Raw genomic sequence first — 17,479 nt, forward strand, 5'->3', positions numbered from 1 at the left:
CATGGCAAAGGCTAGCGTCCCTAACATTAATATTTACTATGACAAATAACGTGCACTTTCCAAATGAGAGCGGCTGAAAGCTTACACCGTTATCCACATATTGTCCCGGACCATTCGGCTACAACGAACTTGCTGAGCCATTTTCTAAGACAGCTCCTCCACCGTTACAAAAAGGCTGTCGGCCAAAACCAAGGATGATGGGAGGGCTCCGATACCTCCCAACAAAGACATTTATTTAAGCGCCCAACAAGGTATCTTTCGGTTTGCGACACGTAAGACGTCAAATCTGCACATTACCCAAACCTCCCCTCCGCTGAAGTACGGACATTTTAAACCACAGCATAATTGTAAGAGTGTGCTTTTGATTCAGTAAAGACCAATCCCCACAATGGCCAGTCACTGGGTAAACGAAGGAACATAATACAGCACGCTACTAAGTAATTTACGGGATGACACCTTCAGTAACATAAGCCCAATCCACATTACATGAAAATTCTTTTACTACCATACCAACTTGTCTATGGGACTGGAAATCCCAAACAAACTTTGAGAGAGAAAACGGCATTCAACAGAATGGCACAGATACGAACTTCGAAGACCGCAAACTTTCTTGCGCATGATTTTCTACTTCCTCACTTGCCACGCTGTTGCAAAACTACTCCCGCAGTCATTAAAATACCTGCCTTGACCGAAGGGCTCCTAATGGGCCAGGCCCTTTCCAGTCATCACTCACTCACTTCTCAGAAGAGATGAGAAGAAAGAACTTGCCAAAGTCCCCCACCTACTAGGTGGTACAGCCCCAACCCAGCCCTTTACACACAGCCCAGCTGCACCCAAGTCCAAGGATTCGAAAGGGCCAAGATTCCCGGGGGCGGAAGAAACCAAGCTCTACTCTCAAAGGTCCCTGAGTCCATGAACGTCACTGGAGAACAGAAAAGAAAATAGGGAAGAGTAAAGACTTCAGCCTGGCTGGACGAAACACAACGGAACCGCATGAGCCGTCCTCCAACAGCTACCTCCCTACACCTTGCCACTTAAAAAAGCTCTTCATTCACGAAGAGCCATGGAAGACCGCGGCCTACAAAATCAATGATAAAACAACACAGTACAGTGTTCCCCAACTAGTCTTTGTGTTTATAGGCAAAGACTGTGTCTCTGACGGACGATCTCAGGTCTGGTTGAAATGGAGGAATTTTTAAATTCCAAGATATGTTAATAAAGCAAAGGCAATGACTAAAGATGCTGATTCTTCAAGCTGTAAGCAAAGCATCTGAAGTGAATGAAATACCAGTTAGTGACCAACCTCCCCAGAACAATCCGATGGAAATATCTTCATACCCAAAACAAGTAAAACCTCAAGTGAGGTATTAGTGCTCACATTTTTCCCATCGAGTGATATTACTCTGGAGCCTAAGAATAAACTAGAAGCCCAATTTTGATAAAAGCAGCTGTTGTGAGCTGTGGCTAGTAGCTACCTAAGGCAATCTTCTGTTTTTCAAAGCGTAACTTACTGCTGTAACGAAAATGCAGAACAGTTATAGCAAAACACAACCACACAACTTGACTAGCGAACTCACTTCTGAACCTCTTGAACTGTCAGGCCTCCTCCCTGTATTACTGAGTCAATTTCCCCTCTTCCCTTCAAATTAACATGGACTGAAGGCCTAGAGGGTGGGAGGCCTTCCGCAAGAGACGCAGGGATGGACAGATGCCAGCCCAGGGGTGTCAAGACCGAAATCTTCCTGTGCTCCGTCCCTCTCTCTCTGGAAATCTCCCAAGCGATCATTTCACAGAACCAAAATATGTTTGACTATTAGTTCTCGTAAGTGGTTAAGTGTTCTCAATGTAACTCTTAAACAGATGAAAAAGTACTCCAGTTCCTTTTTTTCTCTGTAGTAGAGCTCTCAGTTTTTCTTTCCCTTCTGTGGACAGAAGCTCGCTATTAGACAATAGTTTCCCATGCTCATTATTATCCTTACGTGTGCACACCTCTCTACTCAGAGACTTTTTTTCATGTTACATGTCCACGTCCCACTGTTGCTACCGCACGGCTTTGCGCTGGGTGAAATCCTCCTTGTTAACTAACCCTGAGAGGGAATTTCCTAAAAGTGCTTCCTGCTGACATCACGCACAGAACTCTGTAATCTTTGAAGTTTGTTAAGACAATAGTAAGATCCAGTTAGAGATACCAGCTCGAGTGTCAGGTCTTCCTGGTTTGTCTCTCATTTGCCTACACAGACAAACTTCCTGTTGGGCAACTGTGATCAGCAGAAACTAACTGAGGGTGACAAGCTCGCTCTTGACCAACAGGTTTTCCCCCTTTGTCAACTCTTCAATGAACAACTCAAATACAGCTCAGGAGGAAATCTTGTATTGTACTCACTGCTCATTCTGTTAAAGGTTGAAATCATCAGCTTTGCTAAAATGACAAGAAGTCAAAAATCCTACACCAATCAAACATAAATCACAATGCTCGGTGTTAATCCAACGACTCACCCGTCTCTTTCTACCAGGAAACCTCAGACAGGGGTTCTCTCTCGTTCGAGTACAGTCCAACGATGCCTCACTGCAGTTCTTAGTCATTTTAACAGTACTGCCCAGATTTCCAAGACAATACTGTGTCAGTCCGTCATTTTCCCCAAAGATCCTGAAACAACTGTATGCTGAGAAGCAAGTGAACTTCAGGCTTCTGTAAAGCTTCCCAAATAAATACATACACAACTTGGGGGGGGGGGGAATTAAAGCCTCTTCACGCCATCTGTCTCGACGGTGCTTTACAGATGCAGTCCTTGAACTGGGGGGGAACGCTAGTACCACAAGCAGGTGCCGAGAGACCAGCCTCGCACACACGCATCGCTAAGGCAACCCACAGGCCTCTCAACAACTCACGGCAGTGACTACATTTTCTTTTCTTTACATGTAATAAAATCCTCAGGTTAACTTCCTTAGGTTCACACAGCTGGCCAGTGACAGAGCTGGGAGAAAAATCCGGGGTTTCACTCTGAAGCGCATGCCCTTTCTGCTAAATCATGCTTCCGAAAGGCTGCAGGACCCTTAGAACTCATCGCCTGTTTGGCCGGTTGGCACCCACAGCTGTGCGAGGAGTCCAGGTTTCCTCAATACTGTGCGATCGACCGCACTCGGGGGTGGACGGAAGTCAACCTGTGTGTATGTCAGTGTCAAGTTCTGTGAATACGGTTAACATGTCCGCCACACACCACCTTCTTCTTCCCCTTACCAGCCTCTTCTCGTCCATCCACGCGTCCGCCCTTGTCGTAAGGCTGTCAAAAGGAAATCTTAAAACGGTTTCGCAGCATGGGAAAAAACCCTAACGTTAATTTAAATCAACAAACATCTACCGCACACCTAGGTGCTAAGCATTAGGAAGGACGGATTCGAAGGACAACTGTGTGCAGCCTCTGGAAGGGAAGCTCAGACGTGACCAGAAGGCTTTGATAAACGGGAAGGTGTAAGCACTGTAAAAGTCGGGATCCGATTGTGATGAGAATTAGTGATGTATGCCGGAATTCCCAGAAAAGAGGGTTAAGATACAAGCAGACGGCAATAATGCATATAAACGATCAACCAAAAATTCAACACAACAGTTACCAAACGCCTGCTACAAGAAGACACTGTGAGTTTCTCCTTTAACAGAGCACACAAGCCGGAAACTGCAATCCAAGCCCGGAGTGCGTGGAGTGCCACAGGATAAACACCAAGTGCCAGGACCCGTTCGCTTCACTGGACAATGATTACCACGTGGGCGGTGCTACAGATACAAAACCCAAGTGGTACCTGCCACCCTAACAGACACTGACACCATGAAGTGGCACCTACATTGTTCTGAGGGGACAGGACTTTATCAGCACAGCTAGGAGAGAATTGCTGAGACCTGACCTAAGCTAATTTAGCCAGAGAGCCAACTATTACATTAGGTCCTTCCTGAAAATATGATTAGCCTTCAGTACACGGGCTTAGGTCAGTTCCTATCAGTGCTGACCAGCGTGATCAGAATCAGGACAAGCAGGGTCCTCCAAGCTTTGGCTGGGACATAAAATAAGTGAGAAATGTGGGAAGCAAAGCCAGAAGGGAGGCTGGGATTGGAATTCGAGGACTTGAAATGCTTTCTTTCCCTTAGAAGTGTGACCGTCACCACATAAAACTCAGGACCCCAGGCACCCCCCAGCACAGAAGAGTTTGCTTCTAGAACTGGTGGGCTCAAACAGCAGGACCCGGAGGGACACGCGTGCTGTTCTGTGAGCCCGAGTAATGGGGTCCCCGGCCAACTCTCCATTTTCAGGGTACAGCAGTCAGGCCAAGAGACTGGTATGCGGGATCATGCTTCTCTTCGGCAGATCTGAGAGGACATCTGACCGACTCCAAAATCGGGGGCCAAAACTGATGCATTTTATCCACAGCCTCTTGAGGCACGTCGATGGGATCTATGAATATGCATACCATTTACTTCATTCGGACCTACTTAAACCTTTCTCTATTTAATCTGCATTTGGCAAATCAGCACAGGGCCAGACTTAGACGAGGCTAAGTGACAGTCACATCCAATTTCATAAAGGAGTTACTAAACAATCCCACTTACTCCACTTTGGAAGCCAATGATAGGAAGGGAGCGATATCCAAAAAAATGTCTTCCCAGTATCTGCACTTGTTTCTTTCATCTCCGTGGCTTTGTGGCCTGCCTTTCTCCAATAGCTCCGAAAACAGCGCTGACATCACACCTTCTTAATAAGGTCCGATATACTTGACCTACATTACTGCATTCAACCAGGGAGACAGCCACTTAGGCGTAACGCAGAAGGGAAATGGCTCACTTAAGGTCACTTAGCAAAGAGGGGAACCATTCAACAGATAACAACAGAGCACCAACCGCCCATTAGTTTGGTAAAGGTGGGGAGAGGGATGAGTTCACACCCATAGAGGAGCCAGGATGACCCTTCCTACACTTCGAACACCACCTTCTGCCACCTTCTAATAGAAGATTATCCATCTTTCTGTCCCAATTCGCAGCTCCGCGAGAGCTTTCTAGTAACGAGGGCCCCATATCCTAACTCAAGCATTAATACATATCACGTGATATACGATGCACAATTTTCTTTCTTTCCAGTGAAGTCCACCAGACACAGCCTGGTGAACTTGGTACAGCTAAAATTGGTTACTACTTTTCTACCTCATTAATAATAATGAAGCTGATTTGCCAAAGCCAGAAGTATGAAAAACAGTCCCACAAACAAGGTAGTATATACTGGACCAATATAAGGCCATAAAGGTCATTTGGTGGTTAAATTATTTACCATCAGCAATTGCAAGTATAATTATCTCAGTCAGAAGTACCTAGTCTGTATTAAAGGCCGAACCCAATGAGGCAGGTCTAGGGGGAAGCACTCTTTGCGGACCCAGCCTCCGGCGGGAGCAACAATCACAACAGGGTTTTATTTCGGGAATTTTCATTGCCCTGTCACCAGCTGTATTTCCTAGTAAACTAAAAAAAGTGCAAGAAAAAAAAGGAGAATCAAAATGAAAGAAAGTAAAAGAACGAAGATTAAGAAATCAGAGATGCCCAAGAAGTCTGTGTCCTCTCTTTACTACACAACGCTCCGAAATACCGAATGGAGTTGCCCTGTTAACCGTGAAGTCCCGCGCTGGTACAGGCAGCACACTCACAAATATTTGAGTACTGAATCTGACTCATAAACATCTAAAAATATTCCATGCTTTAGGCTTTCAAAACACCATCCCTTTAACCCCTTCCGCTCCTTCCATCATGTTTGTTTTGAAACCAATGTAAAATGTTAGTTTTAACTTACTGATTTTGAGAGAGAGAGAAACATGGATTTCTGTTGTTCTAGTTATTTACGCAGTCATTGGTTGATTCTTGCATGTACCCTGACTGGGGATCGAACCCACAACCTCAGGGTATTGCGACAAAGTTCTAATCAACTGAGCGACTCAGCTGGGGCTGTAAAAATTATTTGTAACCTACTTCTGCACGCTGCAATGAGAATGCAGTGAATACAGGAAGCCACCCGCAGTCAGATTTAAGGCTTTATCATTCCTACCTCTGATCCTGGATCAGATGTATTAAATCAGTTGTTAAGTATTTGTGCTATCCACTACACTAAAACAAATACATATAAATAAAATAAATAAGTAAATACATACATACATTTATGTTTATGAAAAGGGTTGCCTAAGAGTCTTAACAGGTATCCCTTTGAGGGAATATCAAAATCCATATATAAAAAGCCATTTTAAAATTGATCTAAACAACTACTAAACTCTGTGTTAAATTTCCAAGAGTCCAGTTTATAATGTCTTTAAAAGGCTGAAATATCTTTTCTGATCATAGACAAATACAATCATGTAAAGTCAAAATATTTTTAAGTTGTAAGGATAGAAAGCCAGTAAATTTAGGCAAAAGATTTTTTTTTTTTTTACCATACACCCACACTTAATGGATTACACTGTATTTCTCCTAATCCTTTTGAAAATAAAGACATTTAGTTATTTTTTAAATGAGTATGAGAGGGGCACAAAACAGCCAATGTCAAAGAGGCACCAAGATACAATTTTTCAATTATGAAGTACTCCTGTGTTTTAAGCACATGTACTGTAAGTACGTCCATAATAGGTATTACCTTTGTAATTCTAATTAAGATATTTTACCAAAATAATCTACAAAAGTTGCAGAATGTCAAAGACTTGATAAATTACAGTGAGAAGAAAAAAATTACTTAATAAAGGAAAATGAAATAAAAATCCACATGTGACAGTATCCCTTAGAAAGCAACCACACGTGTACACACACACACACAAATCGGAAACTACTAGGGCTATTGTTTTTATGGTTCTCAAGAATGAGGGAGAAGTGTAGTTCTGGGGATTACGCAAAGGACAGCAAATATTAACCTGCCTCCCTATTTATGCTACTGTACTTCCATTTTTAAAACAGGTATCTCGACTCCCCAGATACCAGCATCCACAGAGACCATGTGGCTCTCCAACAGACTCTCAGTGTCACCATTTATTATTTATAGCATTAAATGGGGGAAGTGGCTCTGATGTCACCAACCCTACCCAGTGGAATCACTGACTCAATAAGCATTTTCACACTGGAGAAAATCTGGCTAGGAAAACATTTTGCTGGGTTAAGTAGATTCTTTCACCTTTCCTCTGGATCCTGGGTAGAAGTTGTTACCTTGTTAGGAGAGATACAAAGAAACTGTGGAGGTTTCCACAGGAAGAAGCCCTGGGCTTGTCCATTTGCTGAGGCAATGACTTCCTCCACAGCCCAGTCTGGTTTCCCTAACGTTCGAACTGGCAGGTAATGTAGCTGTCGTATTTTATTTCTCCCACCCAATCATCCACCAATTAGCAAATCCTACTAGCCAATCCTTCCCGGACCTGTTTCTGAAAACCCCTTCTGGCTCCACGTCCTAAGGGGGAAAGGGGTTGGGGGTGTCTGCGGGGGCGAGGAAGTCTGGCCTGGCTACCAGTGGTTTCTAACAGAAGAGTGACCGCTTCCCCAGGGGCTTAGGATTCTCCTTTTTCTTTCCTTTATTTTATTTTATTTTATTTTATTTTATTTTATTTATTTTTTTCTCTTTTTGAGAAGAAAGAACTGGCGGCAGTCATGAGGACAACCCCTCCCCCCCTCCTCCCCAATTTCCCCAAGCAGCTCTGGAAAACGTGAAGTTACGGTTTCCCTTTTCTGGGAGATGGAATCCAGAGTACCTAGGGCCTCGCTATGCGAACATCCCTCTCGGCCCAGTAGGAAACCCTTTGTCCCAGAAGCTGGACATCACTGGGGTCCGGGAAAGAGGCCCCTAATCCGTCACAGCCTCCAACCCCAGAGCTTCCACCTCCACCCCTGTGGGGCTTATCCCGGCATCTACACAGCCCTAGATTGTTGGGGAGAGGGTGCTGAGACCCCTATTGGGACGCGGAGGCCCGAGGCCCGGACCGATCTCCCACGGGCCTCCTCCCACCACCATCTCGCTCGGCCTAAGTGGGGCTTGCAAGAGCGGTGCAGGCCTGGGCCGGAGGAATAGAGGAGAAAAATAAAGAAATCCACTTCTAAGAGGAGGATGAAATGCTAGAGCGAGTGTGAGCTCAGGCCACAGCGTTAGCGAGCGAGGGTCGTTCGAGAGACGGGCCCGGAGACAGGGCAGGGGGAGGGAGAACCGAGGGGCAGGAGGGGGCCGGGCCAGCTCCGGCCTGAGATCTCTAGGGATCCGAAGAAACCCCGCCGGGCCCGAGGCCATGGAAGGCAGGGGGCCGGAGTGCGGGCCGAGACAGCGGGGAAGGGCCAAGGGCCGGCCTCGCGCCGGACGCTGAGGTGGGCAGGCCCGCCCGGGGCCCGACGGACAGAAGAACAGACGGTCCAGCGGGCCGCACTCACCATGAGCTCGATGGTCTTGTCCTCAATCACCGAGTCGGGCTCCATGGCGGCCCCGGCGGCCCCGCCTCGCTCTCCCGGCGCAGCAGTGAACCGCCCGGGCGGAGGAGGCGACGGCGGAGGCGGCAGAGGCAGAGGCGGTACTCGCACCCACTCTAGCTGCCAGCCCGCCCGGGCCGCCGGCAGCTCCGCCCTCGTCCTCGGCGAACGCAGTACGCAGAGCGAGGACTACAGCTCCCAGCAGGCGCCGCGGGCTCCGCAGGGCCTTGTGGGAGCGAGAGTCCGACGCCGGGCCAGTCCCTCCTGGCAGCGCGAAGCTGAATTCTGAGCCGAAAGTAGCGCACTGCAGAGTGAATGCGGGACGTGCAGACCTGAAGAAGTAAGGGCTCCCTCCAGGTAGCGCCTCGAGAGTTCCTCAACTACATGTCCCAGAAAACCCTGCGCCCGGTTTCTCTTTCCGCCACTTTCGCCCGACTTCCCGGCAGCCCAAGTCGACTCAGACAGGAAGGGAAACTCAGAGGCAACTCTTCACTTGTCAGAGGTCCTGCGTGTGCGACCTATTTCCGTACATGCGCGGTCGGTGCCCGCAGTGCCCATTAGACGTTTAGGTAGCGGCTCCGCTGGTCTGCGAGTGTCTGGTGGTAGGGACCCAAGTTGGAGACAGGTGGGTTCTACGTGCTTTAGGAGGGGATGGTCTTGGGGCCCAGGTGTGGGAGAGGGAGGGAGCGCGAGAGAAGCTCAGGCAAGGGAAGAGGATCCGTGAGGGTATCCCTCTCCGGCATCCCAGCGAGGTGTTTGGAGATTTAGCTGGAGAAGAGGTTTATGGAGAGGAGCTGTGGTGCTGTCTGTATGCACCACGACCTGGAAGGAGCCGAGAAAGCAAGGGAACCTGCGTATATTGAGCCCCTCTTACTCATTTATTCGCTCCGAAAGTATGAACTTCCAGGCCCTGCCGGGCACTGGGAATCAGCTCTGAACATCACAGAAAAGGCTTCTGTCCTCGTGGAGCTTAATTCTAGTGGGAGGTGCGGGAAGGGAACATGAACCAAAAGAGTGACAGGAGGCCTGGAGACTCCTCGTGAACTCTGTCACCAAGCTCCGTGTGAACTTTGGCGGGTCGGCCAGTGCCTTCTAATCGAAGACCATCAGGGACACTGTAACAGTTGAACAAGTGGGTTCATTAACTGGTTACTGGAAGGAAGAACGCGCACCACGAGGAACCGTGCGGCATCTCCGTGGGGGTTGTTAGGTGACTTGGGAGAGGGTTTGAGGAAGTAGGGCTGTACCGGATTACGGTAGATGGTGCCAGGAATCGGGGAATTCAGTGAGTATCTCAGAAATCTTACCTGGAAGGGAGGAGTACTAGGCTGAGGGTAAGCTATTGGCAAAGCAGCAGCAGCAGCCCTGCCCTGGCCGGTGTGGCTCCATTGATTGGAGTGTGCTCCCGGAACTGAAGGGTTGCAGGTTCCATTGCCAGTCAGGGAGCATGCCTGGGTTGTTCGTTCCCCAGTCCAGAAGTGTACAGGATGCAACCAACTGATGCTTCTCTCTAAAAACAATGTTAAAAAATGTCCTCGGGTGAGGATGCAAAAAAAGTAGCAGCCCCCTCATATTAGCAAGGATCGGGGTGTTTGGTCATTTTTGTGGTTTAAACAATGTTTATGTTTTATGTGCTGCTCCGAAAGATTTAACGGCCTTGTTCTGTCTTCACCTATCGTGGTTACAGAATGCTCTTGTCTGATGTTTATGTACTGTGAAATTATATTCAACAGGAGAAAACAAGGCCAAGCTAAGAGGGAGAGGCTATCACCTAGTAATGTAACAGCCTGGCTGCAATGTACCAGGTCAGCTTCCAAAGGTCAGAGGCAGCTTTTCCCTCTCTCACGTGGATTTTTTTGTTTGTTTGTTTGTTTTTTCATTCTCTGCACCTGTAAAGTGAGGGGACTAGATGAGCTAGAAATCTTCCCATTTCTAGGGTCCAGATTATTACAGTATTTCGTACGCATGCAGAACACCGTGTAAGTTCCTTACAGTTAGCGTTTGAAGTTTCGTAGTCCTGATCTTGTGCTTTCCAACAGGGAATTGAAAGAAAAGCAATAGGAAGACAGTGCACAGGACTGGAAATTTATTGCCACTAACTTGCTCTCTGAATTTCATCAGACCCCTTCTCCTCCCTGTGCCTTGGGACATCCATTAGTAAAGCAAATGGGTTAGAATAAATGACCTGTGTTTCAGTTGCCTATTGCATTATAATAAAACACCCCCACGACTTAGTAGCTTAAAATGCCTTATTTATTTTTTTTACAATTGTGTGGGTTGACTGGATTCAGCTGAGCCCACATAGTGCAAGCTGAGATTACTCACGGGACAGCCATCAGCTGGGAGCTCATCAAAACAGCCTCTAGGGCCTCCCTTTGCACGTGGCTTATCATCAGTCAAGCTCCTGCAGGATAACTAGCTGCCGAGGGGACAGGGCCCCAGTGAACAAATGCTCATTAAGCCTTTGCCAATGTCCCATTGGCCAAAGCAAGTTTCATGGCCCAGCCCAGAATCGGTGTGGGAAGGGACTACACAAGGTTGTGAATGGAGTCGTGGTTCACTGGGGACACCAGTGTAACAGCCAAGCAGGACTCCTGAGGTCCCGGCACGTGCCCCAGGACCTGGCACAGAGGGGAAGGGGAGGACTCACAAGCTGAATAGGATACACCAGTATGTGCATTTATCACACCATCTTTTTTATTGCTGTGAAATTCTGACAGCTTGACACTTTAACATCTGCATTTCATGCTTCTGTCAAAAAATTAAACTCTGACTATATCGGATCCGCAGGGCAACAATATGCAAGAATTAAGTAGCAACCATCCAAAGCCTGTACTCGATTTCCACCGTCACTATGCCTCCCTGTTGCCTTCTGTCTGCACGCTTCTCTCATTTAAACTGTGTGCCTACCCCTCACAGATACTTGAATTCGCACCCCTTGGCGTTGGAACTGTGGTGGAGATAACTCACGGTTTCTTTTATTAAAGCCATGTCCCTCCTTACGGGGAAGAATACTGCAGTTACTGGGTCAAATTCCAGGAGCTCAGCATGGTAATCAGAGGCACGTATGACAGAAGCCTCACCCGGGCTGTGTGAGAAGCAGACCGAGCCGCAGCGTGTCACTTGGCGCTCTCCTCCTCTCAGACACGGGCTCCGGAATGCAGGTCTTTTTACTGCTTCAGGCTTAATGCCAGCCGGTGACTAGATTGGGCCATAAAGGCAGAGGACCTTGACACGCACTCCCCCCACCCCTGTTTTTCAGATACCTCTGAACTGGGGTTTACAAGACACCATTACAACAAAGTGGTACAAGTCTGCCATCCCTTAACAAAAATCGTGAGGTCCAAGTAGGTTTCAGAATCCAGAATTGTTTGAATTCATTGGTTGATTCTTTTTTTTTTTAAGATTTTTTGATTGACTTTAGAGGAAGAGAGAAACATCACTTTGTCGTTCCACTTTATGTATTCACGGGTTGATTTTTGTACGTGCCGTGACTGGGGATCGAGCCCACAACCTTGCCATATTGGGACAACACTACCCAACTGAGCCACCCGGCCAGGGTTCCACCCTTCTGTTCCATGCTTCGCAATACTGGAGTGGGACCCTGGAAGTATTTCTCCTCTGCCAGCTGGCACAGTGGTTCCCTTTGCCAGTGCAGCAGCCTGGAGGGCTGACAGCTGACCGAACGGGCTTCTCTTCCCTCCTGGAGCATGCGTTCTCTTCCTCTTGCCCTTTTGGTGCTCAGCAGCAGTGGTTTGCAGAGCTGCAACCCACACACAGGTGGCTGGCGTGTCCAGAGGGTGGCCTCCCGGTGAGTTCAGTGGCACCCCAGCAGGCAGTTTCCTGCTTGCCAGTCCCAACCGGTGGCATGTTAAAATGATGTATTTTCACCTGTGATGATGAGATTTCTGAATTCAGATACATTAGAGAGGATAGATAGTGCAGTGAAATTTTGACTTACTCATTTCCAGCTAATGTCAAAGAATGCAAGTCTTCTGAGGGAGAATCTTGTGAAACCGTAAGAAAGAGTGTTGGTAAGCAGTACTGAAGATAGCCCTGGCTGGTGTGGCTGAGTGGATTGAGTGCCAGCCTGCAAACTAGGGGCTTGCTGGTTCGATTCCCAGTCAGGGCACATGTTTGGGTTGTGGGCCTGGTCCCCAATAGGGGGCACATGAGAGGCAACCACATATTGATGTTTCTCTCCCTCTCTTCCTCCCTTCCAACCCGACACATTACTAAATACACATAGACACGTCTGGTTCCTGTGAAGTCCAACGTGGTCAGCTAGCTCTCCATCTTAAAGTTAGACTGTCTGGCGCTCACGGTCTGCCATGTTGCCAGGCCAGAGGGGAGGCTCCCCCGCTGTTAACGGCCTGGTCTCAGATCACGGCTCCCAAGCACTGTCTTCATTGGTCCCCAGTTGCACAGTCGGTCCTCAGGGGCTAGACGGGATGCTGAAGGGTATGCTCTTCCTGTGTGCCTCAAAGAGGGAATGAAGTAGGTGGAATTTGCTGAACAAATAGGGTTCTCGCTGCTGCACAGGTACAACTAATATTCATTGACAAATCGTGGTAAAGAGCTTTTGGTATGCTCCCAGAAGTTGAGAAAGTGAATTTCTCTAGTGACTTGATAAAAAAAATCCTTTTGCTACTCAGGTGGTTCCCAACTTTGTTCTCAACAAAACTGATTGACTTGAGCTTCCATTTCCTCCTCTATAAAATGGGAATGACACTGTCTTTGAGGGTTGTTGAAAGGATTCAGTAAGTTAACACGTGAAAACTCCCAGTAGTCAAATGTTTGTTGTTAAGTGAGACTGTATTAAATGTCTGTAGAGAGCAAGCGCCCACACAGCCAGGCATAACTTCTCTCAGAACAGAAGCCGCGAGTCGGGCCTGCTGGCTGGCCCACGCCTGGGCTCCGACGCCGGCACGCTCTTTCTCGTCTGGCCAGTGTGGGTAAGTGTGCCCTGCCCTCCCCACCCCAGCCCAAGAGAACAACCCCAAAGGCAAGCAGAGTTTCTCCCCTTGTTATTTTATTAGAAGCATATTTACATTCTTGCAGTTAACTTTGCAAAGAACATTTTACAAAAGTCTTGTATAAAGTCTGGAATCTACATAAAAATAACTAGTATCCTTCATAAAGGGAATAAATATGTTAGTTATATTTATTCTGCGATCAGCTGACTGAAGATGAGTAACAGTCTCACCCGTCCCTGCCAGAGGAAACGTTAGCACAGGGCACAAGGAATACTGCGTGGGCTTCCCAGGGATGGGCATTGCACACTGGCCCAACAGTGAGGCTGGGCGACCCAACCAGACCCCATCCAGCAGGAACGGGGACCTTTTAGGGCTCAGGAGGCGTTGAGCAGGGAAGCAGCAACTCCTGCAACAAGATTCTGGCGTGAATGACAAGTCAAACCAGAGAGTGACCGAAGACTTGTCTGAGCCACAGGACCCGCACTTCCCCTGATACTCATCCTTACACCCCAGGCTGCAAAACACCGTGTTGTAAAGGAAGCCCCCGTCAGCCCGGCCTGACCCCTCGCCAGCCCTGGCGGAACTGCTCTACCTGCCATCACACTGCCACCGACTCACGTTTTCCAGCACCCGTGTACCTGAGACAGTCAAAAGGGACACTCGGTTCGCATTTCATGTGTTCACACCTGACAAGTATCCCACCTGGGTCAAATACTGAGGCGGGCAAGCTGCACTCGCAGCAGCCCAAGAGGACACCACCTTCCACGGCCCCCAGAGCCTCTTCGGTGCATCTGTAACGCTCGGGAACCCCAAGTCCCTTCTCCTTTTGAATGGCTGCCCTCCCTTTGTGAGAGCCAGGAGGGCAGGAGGCTAGCCAGCGCCGAGAAGACTTCCAGGGAATCGCTTTAGAAAGACAAAACTTCTAACCTATCGCTAAGGAGTGAAGGAGGAAAGTCCTCCCCAGGTGTGGCAGCTGCTCTGTCACCAGCAAAACAGTACCCGGTCCCAGTGTACCCAAGGGATTCCTCAAAATCACCTTCACTTTTCTCGTTTCTTTAAACTAGGTATCTTCCTGAAGAAACCATTCATTTATACTTGGTGACAAAGGTTTTCTTTGTAAATGGGCCAAATGCCACTTTGAGCTTTTTGCTTTCATTGTGTGATTGACACTGCAGCCTTGGGGACCGGAATCCAGGAGGCCAAGTGAGTGAGCCGAAGCCCCGGGATTCTGTTTGAGCTACAGAAGCTTTGCTTCTGCCATGTTGGGGGGCGGGGGGGGGGGGGGGGGGAGCAGGAAGCATCATGTTTCTCCCTGATGCTTTTGCTTCCTGAACAAAAGTCCCAGTGACCTCCAGCCTCTGTCTGAAGTATAAGGCTGGACTCCTAGAGGTGGAGGGGCACAGGGCCGAGGGAGACAGCCTTCCTATACCCCCAGGCACGTGTGAGATGGAAACAGACTGGGCTGTGAAAGTGTTGTGTGGTGAGGGGTTTATCCCTGAACACAGGGTACCACCTGGGGGCCAAGAGGAATCACAGGCCGTTCGCCCTGTGCCGTCCTGTGCCTCTGGTGCCAGTACCCAGCATGCCCCATACCAGTGGCTCTGCCCAATATGCTCCGTGGCTCAGGCAGCAGATTCCAACCCAGCTGGCACAAGAGGCCCAGGGTGGGGGCAAGCCTGGTAGCACCAGGGGCCCAAGCCCTTTGTGTGTGAGGGGCGAGGGGCGTGGCATAAGACAGCACGAAACACCTGAGACCAGCAGAATGGGTGGTGCTGGCTCTCCCCCACTGCAGACATGGCCTCAAGAGCAGAGCAAACTGGGGGGACTGCAGAAGGGAGGGCACCCCTGAGCATGACTGTTAGGAGCCATGATTCTTGTCTGACACTGCAGGGAATGGCTGAAAAGCCACCAAGAATGACAACAGACAGACGAGCCCACGCTGATTTCAGGCAGCACCTTGCGCCCACAGACAACAAAACTGGTGTCGGGGCAAACAGGAGGGGCCTGGGGGCCACAGAACACTCGTTGCTCTTAGACCCTGCCCCACCCACAGCCCAAATCTCTGACAGCTTGGAGTGGCCTGGGGTCCAAAGAGAACATACTAAGATTAGGCGACACATAATGAAACCTCACCCTCCATGAGTGAGTGAGAAGTCAGGCGCACCGGGGTCGCACAGGCAAGGGCTGGACTGGAGCTGGCAGGGAAATGTGAGGGAAGGGGGTCCTGAGTTACTTGTTCACAGAGAATGGGAGGGCCCCGGAAGCCCGGCGACCTGCCAGCCACAGTCCCGAGTGGCTGTTAGGGAGCATCCGTGGAGCTGTAGGGGAAGAACTTGGTGGCCTTGTTTGGGGTGGTGGGAACCGGGCACTCGGTCTCCTCGTTCAGTTTGAAGAACATCTCCTGCTCCCGCTTCTTCTGGTTCAGGTCTTCTTCCAGAGCCTAGGGCAGAGAGAGGGTAGATGGAGCTCGGCCAGGTTCCACAGGACACAGGTCTCCCAACATCAGGACCCCGCCCCAAAGTGGCCTTCTCTGGAAATGTCTCTCCCAGGCCTTAGGGTGTGGGTGACTTGGTCTTCCCTCTCTCCTGTTGCAGAGCTGTCACCCAGAAGGTAAGCGTCCCCTCCCCCTCCCCCTGGCCACAGCCATATAGGAGTTTCCTGTGAGCCGAGGGCTACGGTTTGGGGAAATGCCAATGTACGTGAGTCGGGGGAGGCAAATCTGCTGGCACGGAAGCAGCCAGACGAGTGGAGGAAACCCCGAAGTAGAAAATGGAGAGAGAGAGAGACTGAATAGCAGGGGGAGCAGAAACGTCCGAGTTACACCGTGCTCCTACCCAGGACCCGGTCCCACAGAAGTCACCCAGGGAGCTTGTAAGAGCACGTGAGGCAACACAGGGGAGCGTGTCATTAACCAGCACTGCCCCGGCCTCCCTGGGAACACGCAGGTTCATCTAGCCAGACTCGGTCCTAGCAGAAAAATCTGAGGGCTCTGCAGTCAGGCTGAATTCAACTTCATCGTTCCCAGCTGTGTGCCCTGCACGTCACCTTCCCTCTCTATTTCCTCGGGTGTGACAAGGCTACGCTCCTCCCTGCCCAGCAGGGCTGCGGTGAGACTGAATGAAAAGCGATTGGATTGCGGTTCCTGAGGGTTCCTGCACATCAGGCGCTGTCTCTGTGCGTTAAGCCTCATCTTCACCCTGCGAGGTAGACGCTGTCGTCCCATGTCAGAGACGGGGCAGCTGAGGCTCAGCGAGCTCGGGGCACAGCCAAGACTGAACCCAGGTCTAACGTCAGCACTCACGCCCTGAAACGCTGGGCCACCGCCTGCACAGCTGGGCACCAGGTTCACTTAACGCGGCTTCGTTACAGAGTATTCGATCATCAGCCAGAATTCCTCTTTCCTGTAGAAGTGTCTGTGGTCACAGGGCTTGCCCACCCTTCTATTCTCTCTGTTAAGACAATTCTCTGCATGCCCTAAAATAGCCTCCACTTAACAAATAATTACCAGAATCTCCCCTTAAGCTCTTGTTCCTTCAACAGTACTAAATTCTGGCGAGTTCTCTCGACCTCTAAGGGAACATGGGGAAAGACACAATCACAACACCCATTTTTCCTGTCCTGGGACATCCATGGGAGAGAAGGCAGGGTATCTCAAGTCATGCCTCATCATGGTTGGACATGAGTGACTAGAAATTTCGGGTAAATCACACAGACTCTTGGCTCAAGCTCCCCTTTGCTGGATGCACTAGTAGCAAAGTGTCTCTGACAAGCAGACATACATAAGACAGACAAAAGCAGCGCTGTCTACGCCCCGTAACAGAGGTCACAAAACCCAGGGCCTAGGCGAGTGAGCCAGGGGACCGAGGGGGAGGGTCGACAGGGAGGGTGGGGACTGTGGTGAGGGAGGAGCGTGCGCTGCTGCATCTGCAGAGGGCAGTGCTGCTCGGTTCTCTGTGGTCGCTGTCCTGTAGTTTGATGGGTCCAGTGTTGCTGGAGCTCCTGGGTTTTCAAAAGAAACTTGGAAGTCCACTTTATGTAAAATTTAGTTGGC

At 49.5% G+C, this 17,479-nt stretch overlaps 2 protein-coding genes across 6 annotated transcripts in view; both read right to left on the reverse strand.

Moving 5' to 3' along the window:
* FBXW11 (F-box and WD repeat domain containing 11) overlaps positions 1-8,621 on the reverse strand; it is a 103,564-nt gene extending 94,943 nt beyond the window's left edge. For 2 of the 5 annotated variants that reach the window (XM_053927106.2, XM_053927105.2), the window contains exon 1: positions 8,417-8,621. In XM_053927106.2, coding sequence (XP_053783081.1) covers positions 8,417-8,461 — 45 coding nt within the window. In that variant the 5' untranslated portion in view covers positions 8,462-8,621. The remainder of the gene's footprint in view (positions 1-8,416) is intronic. The other 3 variants (XM_053927108.2, XM_053927104.2, XM_053927107.2) reach the window with 3 other exon arrangements.
* A 4,846-nt stretch (positions 8,622-13,467) lies between these two features.
* The window catches only part of STK10 (serine/threonine kinase 10), an 89,381-nt gene continuing 85,369 nt past the window's right edge, over positions 13,468-17,479 (reverse strand). Inside the window, exon 19 of the mRNA XM_024577085.4 lies at positions 13,468-15,868. Within this exon, the coding sequence (XP_024432853.2) occupies positions 15,728-15,868 (141 nt within the window). The 3' untranslated portion in view covers positions 13,468-15,727. The remainder of the gene's footprint in view (positions 15,869-17,479) is intronic.

Source organism: Desmodus rotundus, chromosome 6, assembly GCF_022682495.2.
Source record: "Desmodus rotundus isolate HL8 chromosome 6, HLdesRot8A.1, whole genome shotgun sequence".
Classification (NCBI taxonomy): Eukaryota; Metazoa; Chordata; class Mammalia; order Chiroptera; family Phyllostomidae; genus Desmodus; species Desmodus rotundus.